Here is a 21520-nt window from a genome sequence, read left to right as displayed (position 1 = left end):
CTTGTTTGGTCCTGAGGCATCTCCTGTTAGATTGCTTACTAGAGGAGAGAGGGGGAAGTGACCACTGTGGAGAACTCGGCTGTCACTTTTACTGGGTGGTGAAAATTAACGTCATGCGTGGAGAGAAGATGAACATCTCCTGTCTCAATGAAGCACGTACAACCGTTCCAGGACACCGCATGCTTACATAGCACTCTGACCGGTAACGCGTAACCGCAGTCCACGCATAAGGAAACATCAGACAGACCCAGTGAGGAACATGCTGTTTTTTTATAATGGGTTTGTATTCTTCATTATCAGTGTCATAAAAGATAAAGATTGAGGAACTGTTTCGGAATAGAAAAAGATTGAAAAGAAAAAATTGATAGCAGAAAGCAGGCTGCGATCCTAAACTGGATGTGCACTGAAGTGGAAAAAATACAGGAGACAATAGTGATGGGTCGGGAGACTAGCTGGAATATGTGTGGTAGGCTTGGTAAAAAGAGTTTGGTATTGATTTCGAATTTCCTGAGATTGATAGCAAGTACCGTGGTTATGTAAGATAATCTCCTTATTCTTAGGAAACACACTGTACTATTTAAGTGAAAGTCGCTCAGTTGCGTCCGACTCTTTGCGGCCCCTTGGACTATACAGTCCATGGAATTCTCCAGGCCAGAATACTAGAGTTGGGTAGCCTTTCCCTTCTCCAGGGGATCTTCTCAACTCAGGGATCAAACCCAGGTCTCCTGCATTGCAGGTGGATTCTTTACCAGCTGAGCCACCAGGGAAGCCCAAGTACTATTTAAAGGTAAAAATAAATGATGTGTGTGTAATGTAAGCTCAAGTGAGAAAAATGTGGGAGAGGGAGAGAGAGCAAGTGAATAATAAAGTAAATGGGAGCAAGGGTACAGGTGTTCTTTGTAATTTTCATTGTGACTTTTTGGAAGTTTGAAATTATTCCCAAATAAAAAGTTAAAAACAGTAGAAGAAGAACATGCTCTGCTTTTCATTTCAGGGTAATTGTAAAAGTGTTTTAAATCTGTATTAAAATGTTTTCAAGCAGCAGAGTGCTTTTCAGGTGATGGTTCCTGTGCTGCTCTGTCTGGGGCCTCATCTCTCACTGTGGTAGAGCTCTTGGGAAACTGTTAGCACCTGAGAGCCCGCAGGGGCTCAGCCTCACCCCGACTGTAATATCCAGCCCCCGACCCGGCAGCTCTGGTGTCTTGCGCAGCACTTCCAATAAGGCACCCTAAACTAATGTACCTTCAGCTTTGAAAAGTATATTTTTCTTTCAGCTCAAAATGGGGTTAATCCTGACTGGGAGAAGAAAGTAATAGAATATTTTAAGGAAAAGCTGAAGGAGAATAATGCTCCTAAATGGGTAAGCTTATTATTGCTGTTTGCTGGGGGTGGGTGGGCGGGCAAGGGTTGGGCAGACTTCCAATTTCTCACAGTAGTGATCCACATATAACTTAAAAATATATAAATTAACGTGTACCGCCCTCTGCCTTAAGTGCATATGTATTAAAAGATTTTGGTCTCTTGCAATTTAATTTCAAGCAAATAAATGCTTCTGTACTGGCACCTGTAGGTGGCAGTAACTGACTGTGGAAAAAAAAAAGGGTAATTGTGAGAGCTTCGATGATCTTTTATTACCTTCATTTTAAAGAATTACTTGTATGAGTTTAAGAGAAGAGCTCAACAAAGCAAATGCCTTTCTGCTAAGTGGAAGGTGTTCTGAAGGAAAAGCATCCTTTGACATTATAATCAAATGTCATCATACGAACTGAACTTGCAAGAATGCGGAAAGGACTTTTGTTCAGCAGTTGTGTTGTTGACCGTTGAAATCATTTGGCTCCTTGATAGGGCTTGATTGTGTATTGGGGGTGGGTAGGTGGGGAATGGCAGTTTGTCTGGATATACATGTGTATGTGCTTGTCTCTGCAAAACAGAGACTATTTTGACTTGTTTGTTTTCCTTTAAGGTACCATCACTGAATGAAGTTCCTCTTCATTATTTGAAACCTAACAGTTTTGTGAAGTTTCGTTGCATGGTTCAGGATATGTTTGACCCTGAATTTTACATGGGAGTTTATGAAACTGTTAACCGAAACACAAAAGCACGTGTATGTATTGCTTTTTTCATGAAACTTAGTGTTTACAGTTAGTAGGATTAGCTTTGACCTTGTGTTGTCTGTGGCAGTTTTGATTCTGATATCTTGATATATTGTTTTAATCATAGGTTCTTCATTTTGGAAAATACAGAGATGTAGCAGAGTGTGGGGTATGTATACTTAAAATATATAAAAAACTTTTTAATGAGCTCTTTTTCCTGGGCAGAGAATATTATTTTCCTTTGGTTGATCATAAATTTACTTATCTTGTATATAAGTTCTAAGAAGTCATGTGAAATGTTTTGTTTATTTGCCTTGAGTTTCTCTGATATGATTTTTTTTTTGATCTTCTAAAAATGTCTTAGAAGGTGGAATATTGTAAATGACAAAGTTAATTCCTTTCTTTTCCTAATATCTATACACTTGCTTTTAAAAATTACTTAAGTTCTTTTAAAATGAAAAGTAGAAGAAAAATGAAAGAATATTATTTCAGGGCTTTGCATGCGCTTAATTTTTTTATACCTTTTTTTCTTTCTTTTGGCCACGCGGCACAGCATTTGGGATCTTAGTTCCCTACATTGGTAGCATGGAGTCCTAACCCCTGAACTGCCAGGGAACCCCCTACATGTGCTTCATTAAATTTGATTAAATCCTGCCCTCTCTTCCTGGGAAGAAAAAAGTAAACCTAAGCCTTCTTTGATAAAAGGAAGTAATAGAAACTCTCCTACATATCAATAATGGGAAAGGGAAGAAGAAAGAAGACAAAATCCTAGAATAAATATTCTAGCTCAGCAGGCTGATCTGTGTGGAAGAATGGCCCTAATTAGGAAGGTTTCTATAGAGAATGAAATATAACTTCCTACACTTACTTAGAGTAACGGACTCATGAAAGATGAATTCGTTTAATCTTTTGATGACCTCCAAGTCTCCCAGTGTCTTTTTTAAGGGTGTTTCCATGACATGGTAATACATTGTTGTGCTGAGTCTAATGAGGCAACTTTATAATCCTGCGTTCCTGTTTATGGAGCCCTAAGTTACATTAAGCTGATAAATTAATACACAATTTTTCTTCTACTACACAGTAATGCAGTGTCTCTCTAACTCAGTAATCTCAACATCTGGAAATTGGAGAACAAAATGGATGAGGGTGTCCATCTGTAATACTCCCAAAGGCAAAGAGTTTGTGCTGTGTTTCTGAAGAGTCATAAGTAAGAACACCATACCAGGAAAAGGGCCTTTGGCCCTGGAAGGAAAGAAAGAAAAGCCGCTTTGCTTACACATAACATCTCAGATTCAATTGGTGTCTCTGGCTTTCTTTCTTTCTTTGTTTTTCTCTTATAAGATAGAATATAGATTCTGTTTACTTGTAAGGGATTTTTTTGTGTGCTATAAAAGTAATATGAGTGTCTTGAAATAATTTCTCTTTTTAAATCTCATCTCAGAGCAACATCATAAGAAGTGTATCATTAAATTCCTATTTAATAGGCTAATGTTGATAGCATTCCTGTGAGAGAGACAGTGGGATTACCATGAGTGTTGTCTTTGAAAAAAGTTTAACAAAGTACTGTGTTTATTTTAGGGATTTAATTTTGTAGCCTAGGGTATTGTGTATTTTGGATTTGAAGGAAGCTGCAGTATTAATTGGGCTTTCCTGGTGGCTCAGACAGTAAAGAATCTGCCTGCAGTGCAGGAGGCCTGCATTCGATCCTTAGGTCGGGAAGACCCCCTGGAGGAGGGCATGGCAGCCCACTCCAGTATTCTTCCATGGAGAATTCCCATGGAGAGAGGAGCCTGGTGGGCTACAGTCCATGGGGTTGCAGAGTTGGACACACTGAGCAAGAGTTTGTGCTGTGTTGCTGAAGAGTTGTAAGAGTGAGCACCATACCAGGAAAAGGGGACTTTGGCCCTGGAAGGAAAGAAAGAAACAAAACCCACCTTGCTTATACATACCATCTCAGGCTGCCCACCTTGCTTATACATACCGTCTCAGGCTGTACACACTGCATTGATGATTGCATTTGAAGTGATTTTATGTCAGTTTTCGTTTCAAAAATGATAGTTTAGATTTACTAGTCGCTTGTTAATTAACTCCATATGAAGTATTTACTGTGATTTTTATAAACAATCTGAAAACAGAGTTGCTAATTTTTTTTAATAAATAAAATTTTGTGAACATCACAGCCTCAGCAAGAAGTTGATTTAAACTCTCCACGAACTACTACTTCGGAGAGACAGACATTCTACTGTGTTCCAGTGCCTGGAGAATCTATGTGGGTAAAAGAAATATCCTTTATCTGAACCTTCTTATGTGTTGAATGCTTCCTGATAATTTTCTTAATTGAAGAGATAACAATTTTTTTTTTTTTCAAACTTAGTCTTTTTACCTCAATGAAGTTAGCTGGAAAAAATAATTTTTTAATTCTTGTTTCTTTTTTTTAATATATTGAGGTGTAGTTGGTTTACAATAGTGTATTAACTTCAGATACAGCATAATGATTCAAAAATATTGGTAAATTTTACTTCGTTCATATTTATTATAAAATATTGCCTATATTTGTGGTGCTGTGCAGTATATCCTTGTAGCTTATTTTTTTGTATGCATCAGTCTTCTTTTAAAAAAGTATTTTTATTTTAACCAAGCTACCAAAGTAGCAAGTAGTAAGCTACCAAAATAGAAGTAGTCTTTTATTAGTCATAGAGGTAGCATAATTTTAGGATATTCCCCATTTCATGGAAATCTTTCTTTAACCCTTCATTTAACGCCTATGTTAATGCCAACCAAGCTCGAGTCAGCCCTTCAACGTCTTACACCCCCAGCCGTCACAAGAGAAGCTATGAAGATGACGAAGATATGGATCTGCAGCCCAATAAACAGAAAGACCAGCACATGACTGCCAGACAAGCAGGTAGCATGTGCCATCCCGCTTTCTGGAGACTTCGGCTCTCCTGCCATGGATTCATATTTAGAATTCATAGCTCTATCATGTAGCTGTAGATTTAGGAGCTGGCAGTGATTTGACAACTTTGCTTTCAGGTTTAGCAGAGTTAGAGACAGTTCTGAGAGTTTTGACAGCTGCGCTCTGGTCAGTCAGTCTGTGCTCCGTAACTGAGCAGTTAGGCTCCCCTGGAAGAGGCTCAGTCTGTGCTCCGTAACTGAGCGGTTAGGCTCACCTGGAAGAGGCTGCTCTGCTGTCACGTGTTCAGGGTCTCAAGTTGGGAAGCTAGAAAAGGGCTTTTGTGTTTCTTCCTATTTATTGTTTATCTCAGCCTTTAAGTAATATGAAAGCATAGTAGTCTACCCCAAAAATGACTTACTTGTATCTGGAAACATCCTTTCTTACTTTGCTCTAATTTAGTAAGACTGAGCACATTGGAGGAAAAACGTGAAGTTTTGGTACGCTGGATTACTTATTCCTAAACTTTAAAGCAAATAACCCTTAGAATAGTCACAGTTCTGTTTGTTCTATTTAAGTAGGTTTGTAGTAGTTTATGTATTAAAATATTAATTAAAATGCGAGTAATTCTGATTATACAAGGAAACCAAAAGTTGAAATTTTCTAAGAGAATTTCAAAATTGGTATATATCGTTATTGATTTGCCAATCACAGTTTTTATGACCAGTGAATTCCTTCATATGCCAGGTAGGTAAGTTTGTCTTTATTTCTCCTTTTATGTCCTGTCACTTCTTAAAGGCAGAGGAAGTAAAACAAATGAGTTAATTTAATCTGAAGAGTGGGTTGAGAGAGCAGATAGAGCAGTCAGTGGTAGACAGATTTACTGCTGAGCCTCATCTAACCATGTAGTAGTCTACTGCACAAGTTCATATTACCGTATGTCTTTAAGCTAAGGCATATTTTAATATTTTTAAAATTGAAATGTTTTACACCAAACATATGTGAATATAATAATAATCTCTTTTTCTCTACTCACTCCCAGATGTTTATTAAAATTAATAGTGCATCATAACAATAACCTAAATACATATTAGAATCCAGGGCACATGGTAATTCTCTTCCTTAACATTTAAGCTGTCGATGCTTCTATTTCTTACCCATTTTGTTTGAATGTCATACTTCAGGGCTTTTGAATACATTTGAGTGTATTAGTTATGTAAAGTTTTACCTTGTTTGTGTCTTCCCTTGTGTTTCAAACAGTAAAGAATCTGCCTGCAATATGGGAAACCTGGGTTCAATACCTGGGTTGGGAAGATCCCCTGGAGAAGGGAATGGCAACCCACTCCAGTATTATTGCCAGGAGAATTCCATGGACAGAGGAGCCTTGAGGGCTATAGTTCATGGTGTCACAAAGAGTCGGACACAACTGAGAGACTACCATTTAACCTTGTTTGTTGGTTTCTAGGCAATCTATCAGACTGTGTTGTGTATATATATGTATATATTAAGCTGTTTCGGAGATAAGTATAGATTCACATGCACTTACAAAAGAAAATAGTACAGAGAGATCCCCATATATCCTTGATGCAGTTTCAAGTGGGTCAACATCTTATATAATTATAACACCTTCTATAATTATAGTAGAATATCATAACCAGGAAATGGATATTGATATGGTCCATAGACGTTATTCAGAATTCACATTTTTACATGCGCTTATTTTTGTGCAGTTTCATCACATATGTAGATTCATGTGACCACTACCACAGTCAGAATACAGAACAATTCATTACCTGGCTCTCTTATGTTGCCCTTTTATAATCACATCTGCTTTTCTGCCTCCCTACTGGCAACGATTAATTTGTTCTTCATCCCTACAATTTTGTCATTTATGAATGTTATATAAATGGAATCATACAGTGTATAGACTTTATAGATTAGCTTTTTTCGTTCAGCATAATTTCCTTGAGGTCTGTCCAAATTGTTGTTTTTATTAGTAGCTTATTCTTTTTATTGCTGAGCAGTATAGTGTGGTGTGGCAAGCTATATTTTAATTCTAACTAGTTACCAGTCCTAAATTGTAACAACTTTAGGGGTACAGGCTATCTTTAAATGATCTTTGAAGGCCCAACAATTAGTCTGACTCCTGGTACAGAGTGGAAGTTAATAGTTGTTTAGTAAATTAGTTTATTGCTATGTGGTTTTATTCTGCTTAGTAAGTAGAAAGAAATATATTCTACCAAAGTGTGTTTGTTGTCTGTAGACCCATATATAACATCAAAGACGTTAAATAACCTATTAAATATTGACTTTTAAAGTCACATCTAGGAGATTTGACGGGGGAGGGCAGGAGTCTGCTGCCCTTTTATTGCAGGGGAAGGTGACCACACTTCCAGATCTTCTTTGTTACCTTAACGGGTCAAAAGGACTTCTAATGTGTGTTACTTCCTTTAAAATGGGAACAACTTGAAGTTTGCAAGCTCAGAAATACATCATTTCAGTCAAACTCAAAAGGCTGTTTAGGAATGTTCTTTATCTCCAGGAAGCCTTTGAAATGACGATGTGTAATGCTGTCCCTTTGAATTTAGGGAATGTTGGTGGTCTTCAATGGAGTGGTGAGCCAAAACGTTTAGAAACGGAAGCTTCTTCTGGACAGCAGCTGAGCTCCCTAAACTTCTCTTCTCCTTTTGATCTGAATTTTCCATTGCCAGGAGAGAAGGGTCCTGCATGCCTCGTGAAGGTAAGAACGTCTTTGAGGGCTCTGATGCTGACAAAGGTGTGCTAAGTGTCTCAGAAATTAAAACAGAAAAGTCTTAGCATTTGTGTTAGCGAGTTTTCTCTTGCTGCTGTAACAAATTGCCACAAATTTAGGGGGCTTAAAATAACAAAATTTATCATCTTAGAGGCTTTACGCCAGAAGTCCAGTGTGAATCTCACTGGGGATAAAATGAAAGTGGCTGCAAGACTGGTTCCTCTCTGAAGACTCTCTCAGCCTTTTCCAGCTTCTAGAGGCTTGTGACCTCTTCCTGCATCTTCCAGCACAGCCAGCCCTCTGACCATTTTTTCATAGTCTCGTCTCCCTCTGGCTGTAGGTAGGAAGGATTCTCTAATTTTAAGGACATGAGTAATTAGATCGAGCCCACTCATGCAGTCCAGAGTAATCTCCCCATCTTAAGGTCCTTTAATTTATGTAAATCCCTTTTACATGTAACATATTCAAGGATTCCAGTGAGATGTGGATATGTGTATGGTGGGGAGGGGGAATTATTTTATCTACTACAGCATTGTCTTTATTTTTAAAAAATGAATATTTCAAATAGAGGTGAAACAGCATTTAAATTAATATCTATATTCTTCCTGTATCATTTCTAAGTTACTAAATTCTGCTTTATTTTCACCATTCTTTCTTTTCTTATCAATTAGATTTAAAATAAGGTAGAAGAAAATCTGTTAACAGTTTGTTCACCTGTCTTGCTCATTCTGGTTTTTTAATCGTGAACAGTGAACAAGTGGTACAAGTTTCAGAAACGATCAGTGAGGATTTCCATTCTTAGTTGTTTTGGCTTTAAGTTAAATGGCACCTCAGCTGTGCAGCACAGGAACCAGAATTAGCCCGTTTTTCCTCTGTGCTTCTTTTAGCTCTCACCAGTAAGAGGCTGTGACAGTTTCTAACGTCCGTCTTGATAGACGGCTTTGAAGGTTTGGCTCTTTATTGTGAGAAGCCTCAAGGCCATTTGAAGTCTGTGTCAGTCCTCTTAATACTGCAGAGCTTGTGAAGTCCAAAGTTAGTAATACTCAGTTTTCCCCATCTCAGTGTAGTTAATAGATTTTGAGATAATTCATGTTTCTAGTTTTAGTTCATCCTTCGGGAAAAGCTTTTCTCTGAAGCAGTGGGAAAACAGACATTGGTCAGGAGTCCCGTGTTTTAGTTGTTATTTGCTAACCAGCAAAATGGCTTCAGGTAAGAGCCTTACCTGCCTTGGTCTCCATTTATCAAATAAAGGAGATGCTGTGACGTTCATTTTCTGATTATTATTACTTCAAGGCTAATATCTTATGCACTTTTTGATGTCATTGAGCCCTAACTGTGATTTTGTGTGGCCTCTCATTAGGTCTATGAAGACTGGGATTGTTTTAAAGTAAATGATGTTCTTGAGTTATATGGCATACTCTCCGTGGATCCTGCGCTAAGTATACTGAATAATGATGAAAGGTGAGTCTCTTTTGAAATAATTTCAAACTTTGAGAAAAGTTGGAGGATGGTTATATAAAGAACTCCCTTTTCCCTTCATTCAGATTTACAGGTTGTTAACACTTAGGCTCCATCTGTTTTGTCATTTGTTTCTGCTTATTTTTATATACATACATTTTTATACATACGTAGTTTTTGGAAACACTTGAGAGTAAGTTGTGTATGTCATATCCTAAATCCTTGCTGTGTCTGTATTTCATATATAATCAGAGTGTAGCTACAAAGTTTGGAAATTTGCCTTGAATACACAGTGCACTAGCCATCGGCCACACTAACGATAAATTTCACCGAGTGTCTCAGTGCTGTTCTTTCTGAGTCTTCCTCTTGGTCCAGGATCCACAGGATCACTCGTTGCGTTAACCTGGAGCAGTCTCCAGCTCTTAGTTGTCCTTCAAGGCCTTGATACTTTTCTTTTCTTTTTTTCCTGTCCTTCAGTGTATTGACACTTTTCTTGACACTATGAGAAAATTCACTTCTCATAGTATGGGGGCACCAAGGTTGAGACAGCAGCATTTAGCGAGGGCCCATTTCCTGGCTTGCAGATGGCTGTCTCCTTGCCGTGTCCTCACATGGCAGAGCAGACTCGCGACCCTGAAGGGTACAGGCCAGCTACTCTGTAGGACGTCTGTCCGTTTGGGTTTATCTGATGTCTCCTTGTGATTAGATTCCAGCTATGCATTTTGGGCAGAAAACTACAAAGTGATACGTTCCTCCCAGTGCATCACGTCTGGAGGTACAGTGTCCACTTACTGGTGAAGTTCTTTTTGATCACTTTGTTACATTTGGTGCACACGTGTACATACATATGCCTTTATCATATGACGTGTGTAGGTAGCCTGAAATCTGTCATGTAACAGTTTACGAAGAAGAGGAGCATTTTTCTGTTCTCAGGAGAAGTCAGGTGGAACTGTCCTCGGCTTGAGTTCCCATGTCATTTTCAGAGACGGATGTTACTTTTATGTGTGTACAGCGGCTGAAGCTCTGTCGTCTCTCGGCAGGGACGCCTCTTCGCTGCTGGACCCGATGGAGTGCACGGACACGGCTGAGGAACAGAGGGTGCACAGTCCTCCTGCCTCCTTAGTGCCAAGAATCCACGTGGTCCTAGCCCAGAAGCTGCAGCACATCAACCCCTTACTGCCTGCTTGCCTCAACAAAGAGGAGAGCAAGACCTGTAAGTGTAAGTGTGACGCCTCGTGGCCCAGAGCCTCACCCAGCGCGTGGGAGCTGCGTTTTGTGGAGCTGTTGCTCAGGTGCTCAGTGGTCAGGAAAAGTTCCTCCAGCGGTCACCATCGCTTTGTCCACTTTCCTTTGTGTTAATTCTCTTCGTTAAAATGAGGCCCCTCCCAAAGGTATGCCGCTTGTCTTGTCTTGACAGTTGGCATCACTCACGGGCCAGTGCTTGACGTCCCTGCCAGTTGTCTGCTGACGTGCACTGCTTTGTTGCATAGTTACTTTTTAGCCAGAGGCACGCGAGGGCCTGGCGTGTCTGCTGAATCTGGTCGCCCTTCTCTCTGCAGTTGTTTCCGGTTTCATGTCCGAATTGTCTCCAGTCAGAGCAGAGCTGCTTGGCTTCCTCACTCATGCCCTTCTGGGAGACAGCTTGGCCGCTGAGTACCTTATATTACATCTCATCTCTACAGTGTAAGTGCTGTGTTCCTGGGAGTTGGGTGTTTTGTTGAGAGGGACAAAGAAGAGGAAGGTTTCTGAGATAATTTGTTTTGTTTATTAGGCTTCATCACCAGATGGTTATTTGTTCAGTGCAGCAGCTGTTAGACCTAATCTCAGATACTCCTTTTTTCAGCTTTTCTCAGGGTCACTTGTAGCATTTTGATTGTATCTCCTTAAATATAAGAGCTAAAACTAGGTATAGAACCTAGCTGATGAATAAAACAAGCTGTCTTGTCATTTTTGCAGTCTATAAGTCCCCTATTTATACATCCTGAGGCTCTGTGTCTACAGTCTGTGAGGCCACTTGGTGCACATCTCACTTGTGCATGGACGTGAGCCCCTCTTCCTCTCACCTCGCTAGAGCTCTTTGTTTTCCGATTTCAAAGTAATGTGCGTGCCTTCAGTAAGCTACGGCATAAAGAAGAAAGCAGAAACTGTCTGTAATCACACCACTTAGAGATGGTATCAGTTAACAGACCTTGGTAGCTGATGATATCAGCTTTTTTTGTTTCCATGTGTATACCTCCCTACTTGGGTCTCAGTTGTACTCTAAATAGATGATTAGCTTGCTTTTATCATTAATAAATATTAAACATTCTCCCATCGTAATTCTCCATGAGCCTTTTAATGGCTGTACAGTGTATTTCATTATAGACAGTTGTACTTTTCCCCTAAATGTTAGGCTTCCCTAGTTTTTCTCTGTTTAACTCTGTAGTAAACATATTTGTCCTAATAAATCTTTCCTCAGGTAGGATTTGAGACAGTAGTACATAATGGCTGAATGCATAGATGCTGGAACCAAATTGGCTGTGTTTAAGTCCAGCTCTACCACTTCATGGCTGTATGAATGTCGGCATATTATTTACAGTGCCTCAGATTTCTCATCTGTAAAATGAAAATAATATTACCTACCTCAGAGTGCTTGGGAATTAAATGATAAAGTACTTAGAACAGTACCTGGCACGTGGTAGAAGAACAATACCAGCACTAAGTATTGGCTGTTACTTTTGTTATTGTTTCTGTTTTTTAAAAAAGCTGATGAGAGTAATCTGCTTTATTTTTAATGACAGTATTAAGCTAATTTTTCTTTGTTTGCCTTTTGATGGAGATCAGGAAATCACCTGAGTGTCTTATTGGTTCATACCTTTTTTTTTTTCCCTAGATACACAAGAAGAGATGTTCTTCCACTAGGAAAATTTACGGTTAACTTGAGTGGTTGTCCACGGAATAGTACCTTCACGGAACACTTATATCGAATTATTCAACATCTGGTTCCAGCAGTAAGATCAATATAAACACGTGTTATAAACCTAAGTATACTTTAAAAGTCCATCTAATGGTCTTTCATTCAACCCAAATATTTAACTTTGAGATTTTAATAGATCTCATTAAGGGGAAACAAAGCCTGCCCGGTTTCATAGTGTAAAATGTGCTTACCTCTAAACATTCCACTTTTCCTTTGTTGCCTTAGCATGAATTTCTTTGAATAACAGTTAATACAGCTGTAGTAATTCCTTTAACATTGTACTCTCCTTTGATGCCAGTTCGTTTGTACAATGTGGTATCCTTTGTATGTGTGAAGATTTTAAATGTCAGTTAACTAAACTGTAGGAGCATAATTCTTTTTAGTTGAGGAAATAACTTTATCTCTGCTGCCCAAGTTTAATTCCTGTTTGAAAGTCAAGCTACCTTTATTTGCCAGAGCATCTAGAATGAAGTGTTTGTGTGGTGGTAAGATCTTAGGGGAGTAGCTTCTGATTAGTTGTGTGCCTGGCAATGCTGATCACACCTTACTTTGGAAATTTAAAAGATTGAAGTAGATCATTCGTTTAACCAGTGTTTATTCAGTGTCTTCTAGGCCCTTAAGAGACATAGCAATAGACCAGATAGACCAGCATGCCTCACTCTCCGTGACTTACTTTACACTCTTAAAAATCATTGAGGACTCAAAGAGAAATTGTTTGTGTGGATTGTTTGTATCGTCAATTTACCATGTTAGAAATTAAAGACTAAGATAGTCATTGAAAACAAATCAATTATATACGAACATAAGTAGAATTGCGAAAATAGCTATTTTTTCCAAACAAAAAAAATATCAGTGATAAAAGTGGCGTTGTTTTAAATTGTTGCCAGTCTCTGTAATGTCTGGATTCATAAACAGCTGGATTGGCTTATCTGTTTCTGCATTCAGTCTATCGTAACATGATGTTTGACTGAAGTATACGAAGGAAAGCTAGCCTCACACAGATGAAAACGTAGTTGGCGAAGGAAGGACTGTGTCAACAGCCTTTTCAGATAACTGTGGATGTTGTTTTTGGATGTTCTGATACTGAACGAAAAACTGTCCGTGTGGTATTTTCTTCAAAAAGAGTTGCGAGTGTGAAGTCTGAGATCTCATCTGAGATCTCATCAGTGAGCTTTTCATGCTCTGCTGTCATAAACCCGTTGGTCTCTTGCACACTGAATGGATCCTTTATCCGGGATTTTGACCTCATGGGACCCCATAAACGGGTCTTAGCAAGCTTCTGGTGATATCTTTTTTTTTTAAGCCTCTGTGTATTTGAGATACATATACCAATATATATCTCAGTTGTCTATGATTTGTTTCTGGTTCACTAATAAAATAAAAACTATTCTCCAGGAATACTGAATAGGACAGTTGAGAATAAACCAGCTCATAGAATCAGAGAAATTCTTATTTAGGATGTACAAATTTTTGTTTCTGAGAGCTCCAGAAACCATGAGCCTACTCCCTTAAAAATTGATAAGATCTTTCTCTCCTTATACAAGGTAGTGTTTAACTCCAGATACATATTTTCTTAAAAGAGTGAAACTTGCTAATTAGGAAATTCCTCTTTGCAGTCTTTTCGTCTACAGATGACTATAGAGAACATGAACCATTTGAAGTTCATTCCCCACAAAGACTATGCAGCCAATCGCTTGGTCAGCGGGCTCCTGCAGCTGCCCAGCAACACTTCGCTTGTAATTGACGAGACTCTCCTGGAGCAAGGGCAGCTGGACACACCAGGTGTGTGCACCGACGTTTCCCCACCACTTCTAAGTCCCAGCGAGGCCAGGCTGGGTAATGGTTTTCTAAAAATATAACCGTGAACAAGGGCAGATTCACACTTCACAGATATTTAAGATAAAGGCTTGCTCTGTGAATTTAGGTAAAGCTTATATGGTAAACAAATAAGTTGTGTACATCAGCTGTGTTTTATGATGGTCTGAAAACTGTACCACGATACAAGAGATACGGCTTTTTAAAGGTTGCAAGGCAGGAGGCTTTGCCTTTAGTCCTGTATTATCTGAAAAGAAAAGTTGTAGAAAAGACCTAATAAAACATTTTTTTACCAACCAGTGTGATTAAACTTTTTTCCCAAAGAATCAGAATATCTAGAAGATCAAATGGCTTGAACTGAATGTGATGAAACATGTTATGAAATTATGAGAAAGCAGACTGCTCTACCTTGCTCGAATGAGAATGCAGAAGCCCCTTTGCTAGTAATCGGTTCAGGAGGTAAAGGTAGAAAGAGCAGGGTTAGACTGGGTAGAACTAAGGCAGAAATGATCAGAAAGTCATTAAAATTCAGTAACCTCATCTCTGTAAAAACCGTTTTGGTCCTGCCAGATTATTTTAGCCCTGTGGACACATCACATACAAAGCAATCTTACTTTTTTGGGAATTATTTTCTGTCTAATTGCACACCCGATGCTTGATAGTAAATTTTGGGTGGGTGGGTAGGGAATCTTGGCTCCAGAAATGTGTTTTATCTATCTGGACAAATATTGTCTGTGAACCCTCTTAGTTAATGGTCATTTAGAAAATTGGATATTGCCTCTCATATTTTTTAAAGCAGTAGAAATCTCATGTCTTATTATCAATGTCAGCAAAACTAATTTGGTTAAGTAATTAAAGTCAAGTGACTGAAAAATTATTTTCTTGCTTTTGTAGGTGTTCATAATGTGACTGCCCTGAGCAACCTAATAACTTGGCAGAAGGTGGATTATGACTTCAGCTACCACCAGATGGAATTTCCCTGCAACATTAATGTTTTTATTACTTCAGAGGGGAGATCACTCCTGCCGGTACGAAGGGTCATTTTGAAGTGGAGGGCAGTTACTGGAAAGAGATCTGGACTTTTGCTTTGTTTCTTGGCACTGCTTATTTTTAATAAGTTAAACTTGTTTTAAAATTATGGCTGCTGATTATTAATGAGGAAATTGAATATTTTGGTTCTCTGGAATGAACACCTCGTATCTATAAAGAAAATCACAAGGCAAGGAAAGAAAGCTGTTGGCGGTAGAAACCCCCACACGTGGGGAGAGAAAGTAGAAGCTCTCTGTAAATTGCCTGATTAACATCCAGACCTTGGTTCTTGTTGCCTCTGTTCCACTGTCTTCTGTGAATCTTTTGTGAGAAATATTTGAGAGTTCCCTTTAGAACTCTGGTTACTTCAGTGGTTCATGGAAGAGCACCTTTACTTCTGAGTCTTTTAATGATGAGAAATACACCCAGTTGCTTGAAAGACATCTAGTTGCTCTGTATAACATGCTCACCCGTGATGTATGAGGACTGCCTGTGAATGGGAACTAGGTGGCCCAGTGGTGAGTTTCTGTAGTGAAAGTGTGATTTGCTTTATGTGGTGTCTAGAAATCCAATTTAGTAAGATACAGAGTACATATTCCATGATGAAGGAAACATCTAAAACATTGTAATTAGCCAGTTTGTAGAGATGCACTCTCTTTCTATATGCTTACTGATACCACTGAGGAAACATAAGTAACCAAGAAAAGGCTAGCTTTGGTAATTATTGCTGGGTAGTTACAGTTCACATAAATTAATATTAAAAAGTGACCTCCCCCTAATAATAAATCATATTTCCTATTTCCCTCAGGGGTCTGATAGAGCTGAAGCATCCCCTAAAAATTTTGGTTTAATTTAGGAACTTGGAAAATACTGTGCACTGTTCCTCTTTTTAGGCAGACTGCCAGATCCACTTACAGCCACAGCTAATGCCACCAAACATGGAGGAGTACATGAATAGCCTTCTCTCGGCCGTGCTGCCCTCTGTGCTGAATAAATTCCGCATCTATCTGACCCTTTTGAGGTTCCTGGATTATAGCATCTCTGATGAAATAACCAAGGTGTGTTTAGCTTAAACCAAAGGATTTCTCTGTGTTGAATTGGAATAATCCATTTACATTCGCTGTAATTACCGATGAGGTAATTTTGCTATTTGTTTTCTGTGTTATATAATGTCTTTTGTTTGAAATAGATATTACTAACGTACAACTTTAATTTTTTCTTCTATGACACAATTTTTTTTCGTTAGTAGTTGCCTTTGGAGCTATATTAACATCTTAATTATGATAATCTGGAATTAATTTTAGGATTAATGCTGGTTTACTTATAATAGTATGCAAAAGCTTTGCTCCTTCATAATTCCATTTTTTCCTTTGTGCTTTATTATCATTCAGATTACATCTTTATATTGTATGTCTGTCAACACATTTATGATTATTGCTTTATGTAGTTGTCTTTAAAGACATTTATACTACCTTTTGTATTTACCCGTGTGGATACCCTTAGCAGTGATCTTCACAGGGATCCAAGTTACTTTCACTTTAGCCTGGAGAACTTTCTTATTTCTCAGGGTTATTCTGTAAGGGAGATCTGCTTGTGACAAATTCTGAGTTTTTGCTTATCTGGGAATGTCTTAATTTCGCCTTAATTTTTGAAAGTCGACCAGTTTTGCTTGGTGTGGAATTCTTAGTTCTTGGGTTTGTTCTTTCAGCACTGTGAGGAAGTCCTCCAGCTGCCTTTTGGACTTTGTGATAAGAAGTGAGTTTCCAGTGAGAGGATTCTTTGTACATTAGTGAGTCATTTTTCTCTTGTCCTTTCAGGATTCTCTCTGGCTCTTTGACAGTTGAACTGTGATGTGTCTAGATGCGGATCTCTGAGTTTATCCTACTTGCAGTTTATTGAGTTTCTTGGATAAGCAGATTAATGCACACTTTGGGCAAGTTTTCAAGACATTTGGTACATTTTTGACCATTATTTAAGTTTCTTCCTACCCCTTTCTCCCTCCTCCCTGGCCTTCCCAGGTGTGTATGTGGTACACTTGATGGGTCCCACAGGTCTTTGAGGCTCTGTTCAGATAATCTTGGTCATCCTGTCCACAGATCTTCTGAATCTTCTGCCAGTTAAATTCTGCTGTTAAGCCTTTCAAGTGAATTTTTAATTTAAGGTGTATTTTCAACTTCAGAATATGTTTTAAGTAATTTCTCTTTATTGATATTTTCTATTTGATACCATTCTCTTGCTTTCAGTTCTTCATTCCTGTTTCCCTTCAGTTCTCTGAATATATTTAAAACAGCTGATTTCAGGTCTTTGTATAGTAACTCCAATGTTTAGGTTTCCTCAAGGACTTCTTATTTCCCATGAAGCGGGCCAGGCATTCTTGTTTCTTTGTAGGTCTTCCAATTTTTGTGTTGGAAGCCTGGTGCTTTAAATAATATAACCTGGCACCTCTGCTCTGGCAGATTCTCCCCTGCCCTAGGGTTTGTTGTTCTTGTTGCTGTTTGTTGTTTAGTGACTTTTCTGAATTGATTTCTTAAAGTCTGTATTCTTAGTTGTGTGTGGGCACAGAAGTCTCCCTCAGTTAGTTCAGTGGTCACAGAAGTCTCCCTCAGTTAGTTCAGTGGTCAGTGATTGGAGAGAAATTTAATTTCCTTAGATGCTTGCAAGTAGTCTCCCACTATAAGCCAAGGGACTCTGTGTCCGTGGTGGGGCAAATCTTCGGCACTCAGCCATGCAGTTTACAACTCTGCCCTAGCCTTTGCCTTCTGCTTGCACAGAGCCTCAAGGTTGTTGAGGAATGAGAGCTTATGGCCTGCCTGCTCAGGCTCAGATCTCCTGAGCATGTGCACACCCCTGCGTATGTGTGTGGCCTTGTAAATTCCTGGTGAATATATGGACATTTCATCCCTAGGATTTTCTTTTTAATGGTTTAGGTTAGCCTGCTGTTTGCCCCATCTACTTATCCATGGTCTGGGGCAGCTGAGGTGGTCGATAGATAATTGCTTCTGATTGTTTCTGATAAACACTCAGTGGGGAGTAGGGTCGGGGGAGACAAGCTGTTCACACTGAACAAACTCCGAGTCAGGTAAAATAAAGATAGCAAGACAGTAAAGCAGTTATTCTTCAATTTAAAAAAAAAGACAGTCTTGCGAATGTGTTGTTCTGAGGAACCACCAGGCAGTCAGGTAATGACAGTTCTCTGGGAATGGTGCTTTGACAGAGCTCCAGTCCCACCAGCCTCTCCAGTGGTTGCCAGACTATTTTCACGGCTGCTTGGAGATGGGGAAGGGAATAGGCCAAATTTAAATACCTCAAAGCACAATGTTCTTTTGTCTTTCTTGGAGAAAATGCTCCCCGGTTTGTTTCAGGGGTCTGGTTAATTTCCAGTATTAAAGGAGCTGATTGTGATAATTTTTGCCAGTGTTCTTGTTCTTCTTTAATGGTGGGGGAGTTTTCAGAGGTCCTGAGTTGGCCAATTTTGCTGACATTTCTCTTCCCTATATTTAAAGGCATCATGCTTTGCTATGAGAATTGCTGGGTTGTATCTGTTGAGTTTTGTTATTTTGTTTCCAGTACTCTCCTCAGTGGTATAATTTAGGTGTAAAGTTTGGTTTTGGTCCTTTTACCCATACTGTCTCATTTGTCCAAGGTGCAGGGCTGACCTCATTTTCACATTGGGCAAGGACCGTCTTACTTTAGCTTGGTAAAGAATCCTTTTCCCTACAAAATGCAAATATAATTTCCTCATAAGGAATAACTTCAAAGTTCATTTACTGTTTTGATAAAGGCAGTTGAAGATGACTTTGTGGAGATGCGCAAGAATGATCCTCAGAGCATCACTGCCGACGATCTCCACCAGTTACTCATCGTAGCTCGGTGAGTCAGTCCCTGTCCACTGTTGCCTGTTCAGCGACCTGTGGCTAACTCTCCTTATTTAGGATAACTGAGGCAGACTTACAAAAATGGAAATGAACTGTTCCCTTCTAAAAACCCCCTTGTGAAATGGCTCACGGAGGGGGAATTACATTTGGCCAGAGATCACTTCAGTGGACAAGGCATGCTCCTTGTTCTCCTCTCTAAGGGAAGAAAGTGAAAATATCAGTCACGCAGTTGTGTCCAACTCTTTGCAACCCTGTGGACTGTAGCCCGCCAGGCTCCTCTATCCATGGAATTCTCCAGTCAAGAATACTGGAGTGGGTAGCCACTCACTTCTCCAGAGGATCTTCCCGACCCCTGGATCGAACCCCAGTCTCCTGCACTGCAGGCAGATTCTTTACCATCTAGGCCACCAAGGAAGCCCCACTCAAAGAGGGAATCACCCTCCAAGTCTGACTCTGAAAGGATTCCTCTGTAGAAGTCTTAATTTGGCTGTTGAGTTGGGTAGCTACCAGATGGTCTTGTCTCCCACAACATTTTTTTAAAAACTTCTAAACCAGTTTTTTTAAAAAGGCCTTTTTCTAGATCTAGAGTCTAATTTGTTTCTGTATTTCAAACCAGGTTTCTATCTCTCAGTGCCGGTCAGACAACGCTGTCAAGAGAACGATGGCTAAGAGCCAAGCAGCTGGAGTCTTTAAGAAGAGCCAGGCTTCAACAGCAGAAATGTGTCAATGGAAATGAACTTTAAAGGTCTGATATCTATAAAGAGTAATGGGCAGATTCTAGCCACATTATTGTAAAATTCAAATATCATTTATATCACATTGTTTTGTAGATAATTTGTATCAAAGAAACTGATGACTTTTCCTGAAATCAAGCCTGGTAACATCTAAAGTTTATATAATATTCAGTAAGGGCTTTTACCTTACTGATTTTATGGAGCTTTTGAATTTTGTTTTATAATTATATAAATTAGTAACAATGTACAAAAATGTATTTGATATTAAAAATTTAATATTGATAATGTTGCTGATATACCATTTCCTTAGTTTCCTTAGCTTCAGCTAAGTCATAGGCCAGACTCTGTTGAAATAAGAAATGTGAGCATCATTTGAAGAAAACTGTTACAATTCCAAAGTCAAAGGAATTGTTCACTTCAGATTTTTGTCTCTCCAATGAACAGTGGGTCTGAATATGTATAGTGGTCCAAGTTTGGGGAATGGAGCATACTTGCCATTAATTCATATATGCAGTATCATTTCCCAGACATTGGACCACCTCTTTTTTCCATTTATTTAATAGTTGTTAACAACATGCAAAGCAAGTCTTTAAATGGCAGTGGTTCCCAGACTTTTGGGTTTCATGGACCAGTAATATTTCCACAAAAATTGTGGGGGATTGAGAGTTGCCAATTTATTTTGCCAAGTAATCTGAAAGAAGTCACTGTATTATCACCTTTTTTTCCCCCATAAAAGAACAGTCTCAGAACAAGAGAGAGTCCTTTAAATGGAATAAATGTAGCTCTTTTGGAAGGAAAAAAAAAAAAACCCGCTATATTGTCCTTATTTTTCTCGTTTCACTCCAGTGCATTTGGGAACCACTGTTTATGGGACTCACTTAAAGGGAATGCTGCCTGCCCTGTGAAGTTGTTTTGCCCAAAGAGGAAGAGAATAAAATAATTTAACTTTTTAAAAAATGCCTTCTTCAGAAAAAAATTGGTTTTTATTCTTTTCCTAATAAATGTCATTTAGTTGCTTTGATGATTACCTTGCATTTTGAACTTATGTTTATCCATTAGTTCCAGATGTATTAGATCAACTAACATTATCTGCTAGTCCAAGAATGCCCTGATAAAATTGTATGTAGGTAGGTTATCACCAAAGTACAGTTTTAACAAATTTTTAAAGGAACAAAAATATTATCCTTAGCTAGAAAGCAAATTGATACAGCATAGTAGTATAACTGTGGCATCGAGAATCTTTGGAAAGGTTAGAACATTACTTTTTTACACTACCACTGGTTACATATAAAAATTAGTTTCTTCAGTCAGTAAGGTAGAAACGTTAGAGATCAGTTAAATGATTACTTAAATTTGGCATCCCCCTGGCCCCGAGGCCTAAACTAAGAAAACAGGGTCAGCCTTGAAAATGGAGCAATCTACTATGCCTCATGAACTGAAGTGGAAATTACTAGTTCTTTAACTTTTCCTAAACTCAAATCTATTTTTATAAACTAATGTAAATAATCTGTTTATACTTAGAATTCTAACTGGTTTTCATTTTTATAACTGGTAGACTAGACTTTCCTTTAACTTTTAGAAATAAAACAAAGGCTCAGCTGGATTTGTGAGAATAAACTTCAACAGAGTAGATTAGTTACTGTGTGTTTACTGTGCCAATGTGGATTGTAATTTACCAAAGAGAAGTACATAATTTGCCTGGTCTTACAGAAAAGTTCCCTTGAAAGGAAAACCCTCTTTCAAATAAATAAAACTTACCAAATTACTAGTACTTTGGGCTGTTTTTCATGAATTATGAGACTCACCCCATGTGATCTTCTGTGTGGAAAATCATTACCAGAGATAAACTTCAGTATGAGATGATACAGCATGGTGTCCCTCCTCTGAGGGCCCACTCAGGTAAGAGATTGGTACT

At 38.7% G+C, this 21520-nt stretch overlaps 1 protein-coding gene across 2 annotated transcripts in view; it reads left to right on the top strand.

Annotated features, from left to right (window-relative positions):
* MCMBP (minichromosome maintenance complex binding protein) overlaps positions 1–21324 on the top strand; it is a 36554-nt gene extending 15230 nt beyond the window's left edge. Inside the window, exons 2-16 of one of the 2 annotated variants that reach the window (XM_068961271.1) lie at positions 1275–1360; positions 1964–2104; positions 2221–2262; positions 4274–4375; positions 4854–4998; positions 7575–7726; positions 9099–9199; positions 10237–10409; positions 10756–10879; positions 12069–12186; positions 13769–13934; positions 14862–14995; positions 15890–16054; positions 18778–18866; positions 19488–21324. In XM_068961271.1, the coding sequence (XP_068817372.1) occupies positions 1275–1360; positions 1964–2104; positions 2221–2262; positions 4274–4375; positions 4854–4998; positions 7575–7726; positions 9099–9199; positions 10237–10409; positions 10756–10879; positions 12069–12186; positions 13769–13934; positions 14862–14995; positions 15890–16054; positions 18778–18866; positions 19488–19614 (1865 nt within the window). In that variant the 3' untranslated portion in view covers positions 19615–21324. Of the gene's footprint in view, positions 1–1274; positions 1361–1963; positions 2105–2220; positions 2263–4273; positions 4376–4853; positions 4999–7574; positions 7727–9098; positions 9200–10236; positions 10416–10755; positions 10880–12068; positions 12187–13768; positions 13935–14861; positions 14996–15889; positions 16055–18777; positions 18867–19487 lie in introns of both variants that reach the window. The other variant, XM_068961270.1, reaches the window with a different exon arrangement.
* The last annotated feature ends 196 nt before the right edge of the window (positions 21325–21520 follow it).

The sequence above is a fragment of the Capricornis sumatraensis genome, chromosome 23 (assembly GCF_032405125.1).
Source record: "Capricornis sumatraensis isolate serow.1 chromosome 23, serow.2, whole genome shotgun sequence".
Lineage (NCBI taxonomy): Eukaryota > Metazoa > Chordata > Mammalia > Artiodactyla > Bovidae > Capricornis > Capricornis sumatraensis.
Note: the sequence above shows the minus strand (reverse complement) of the source record. Positions and strands in the feature narration are given on the sequence as shown.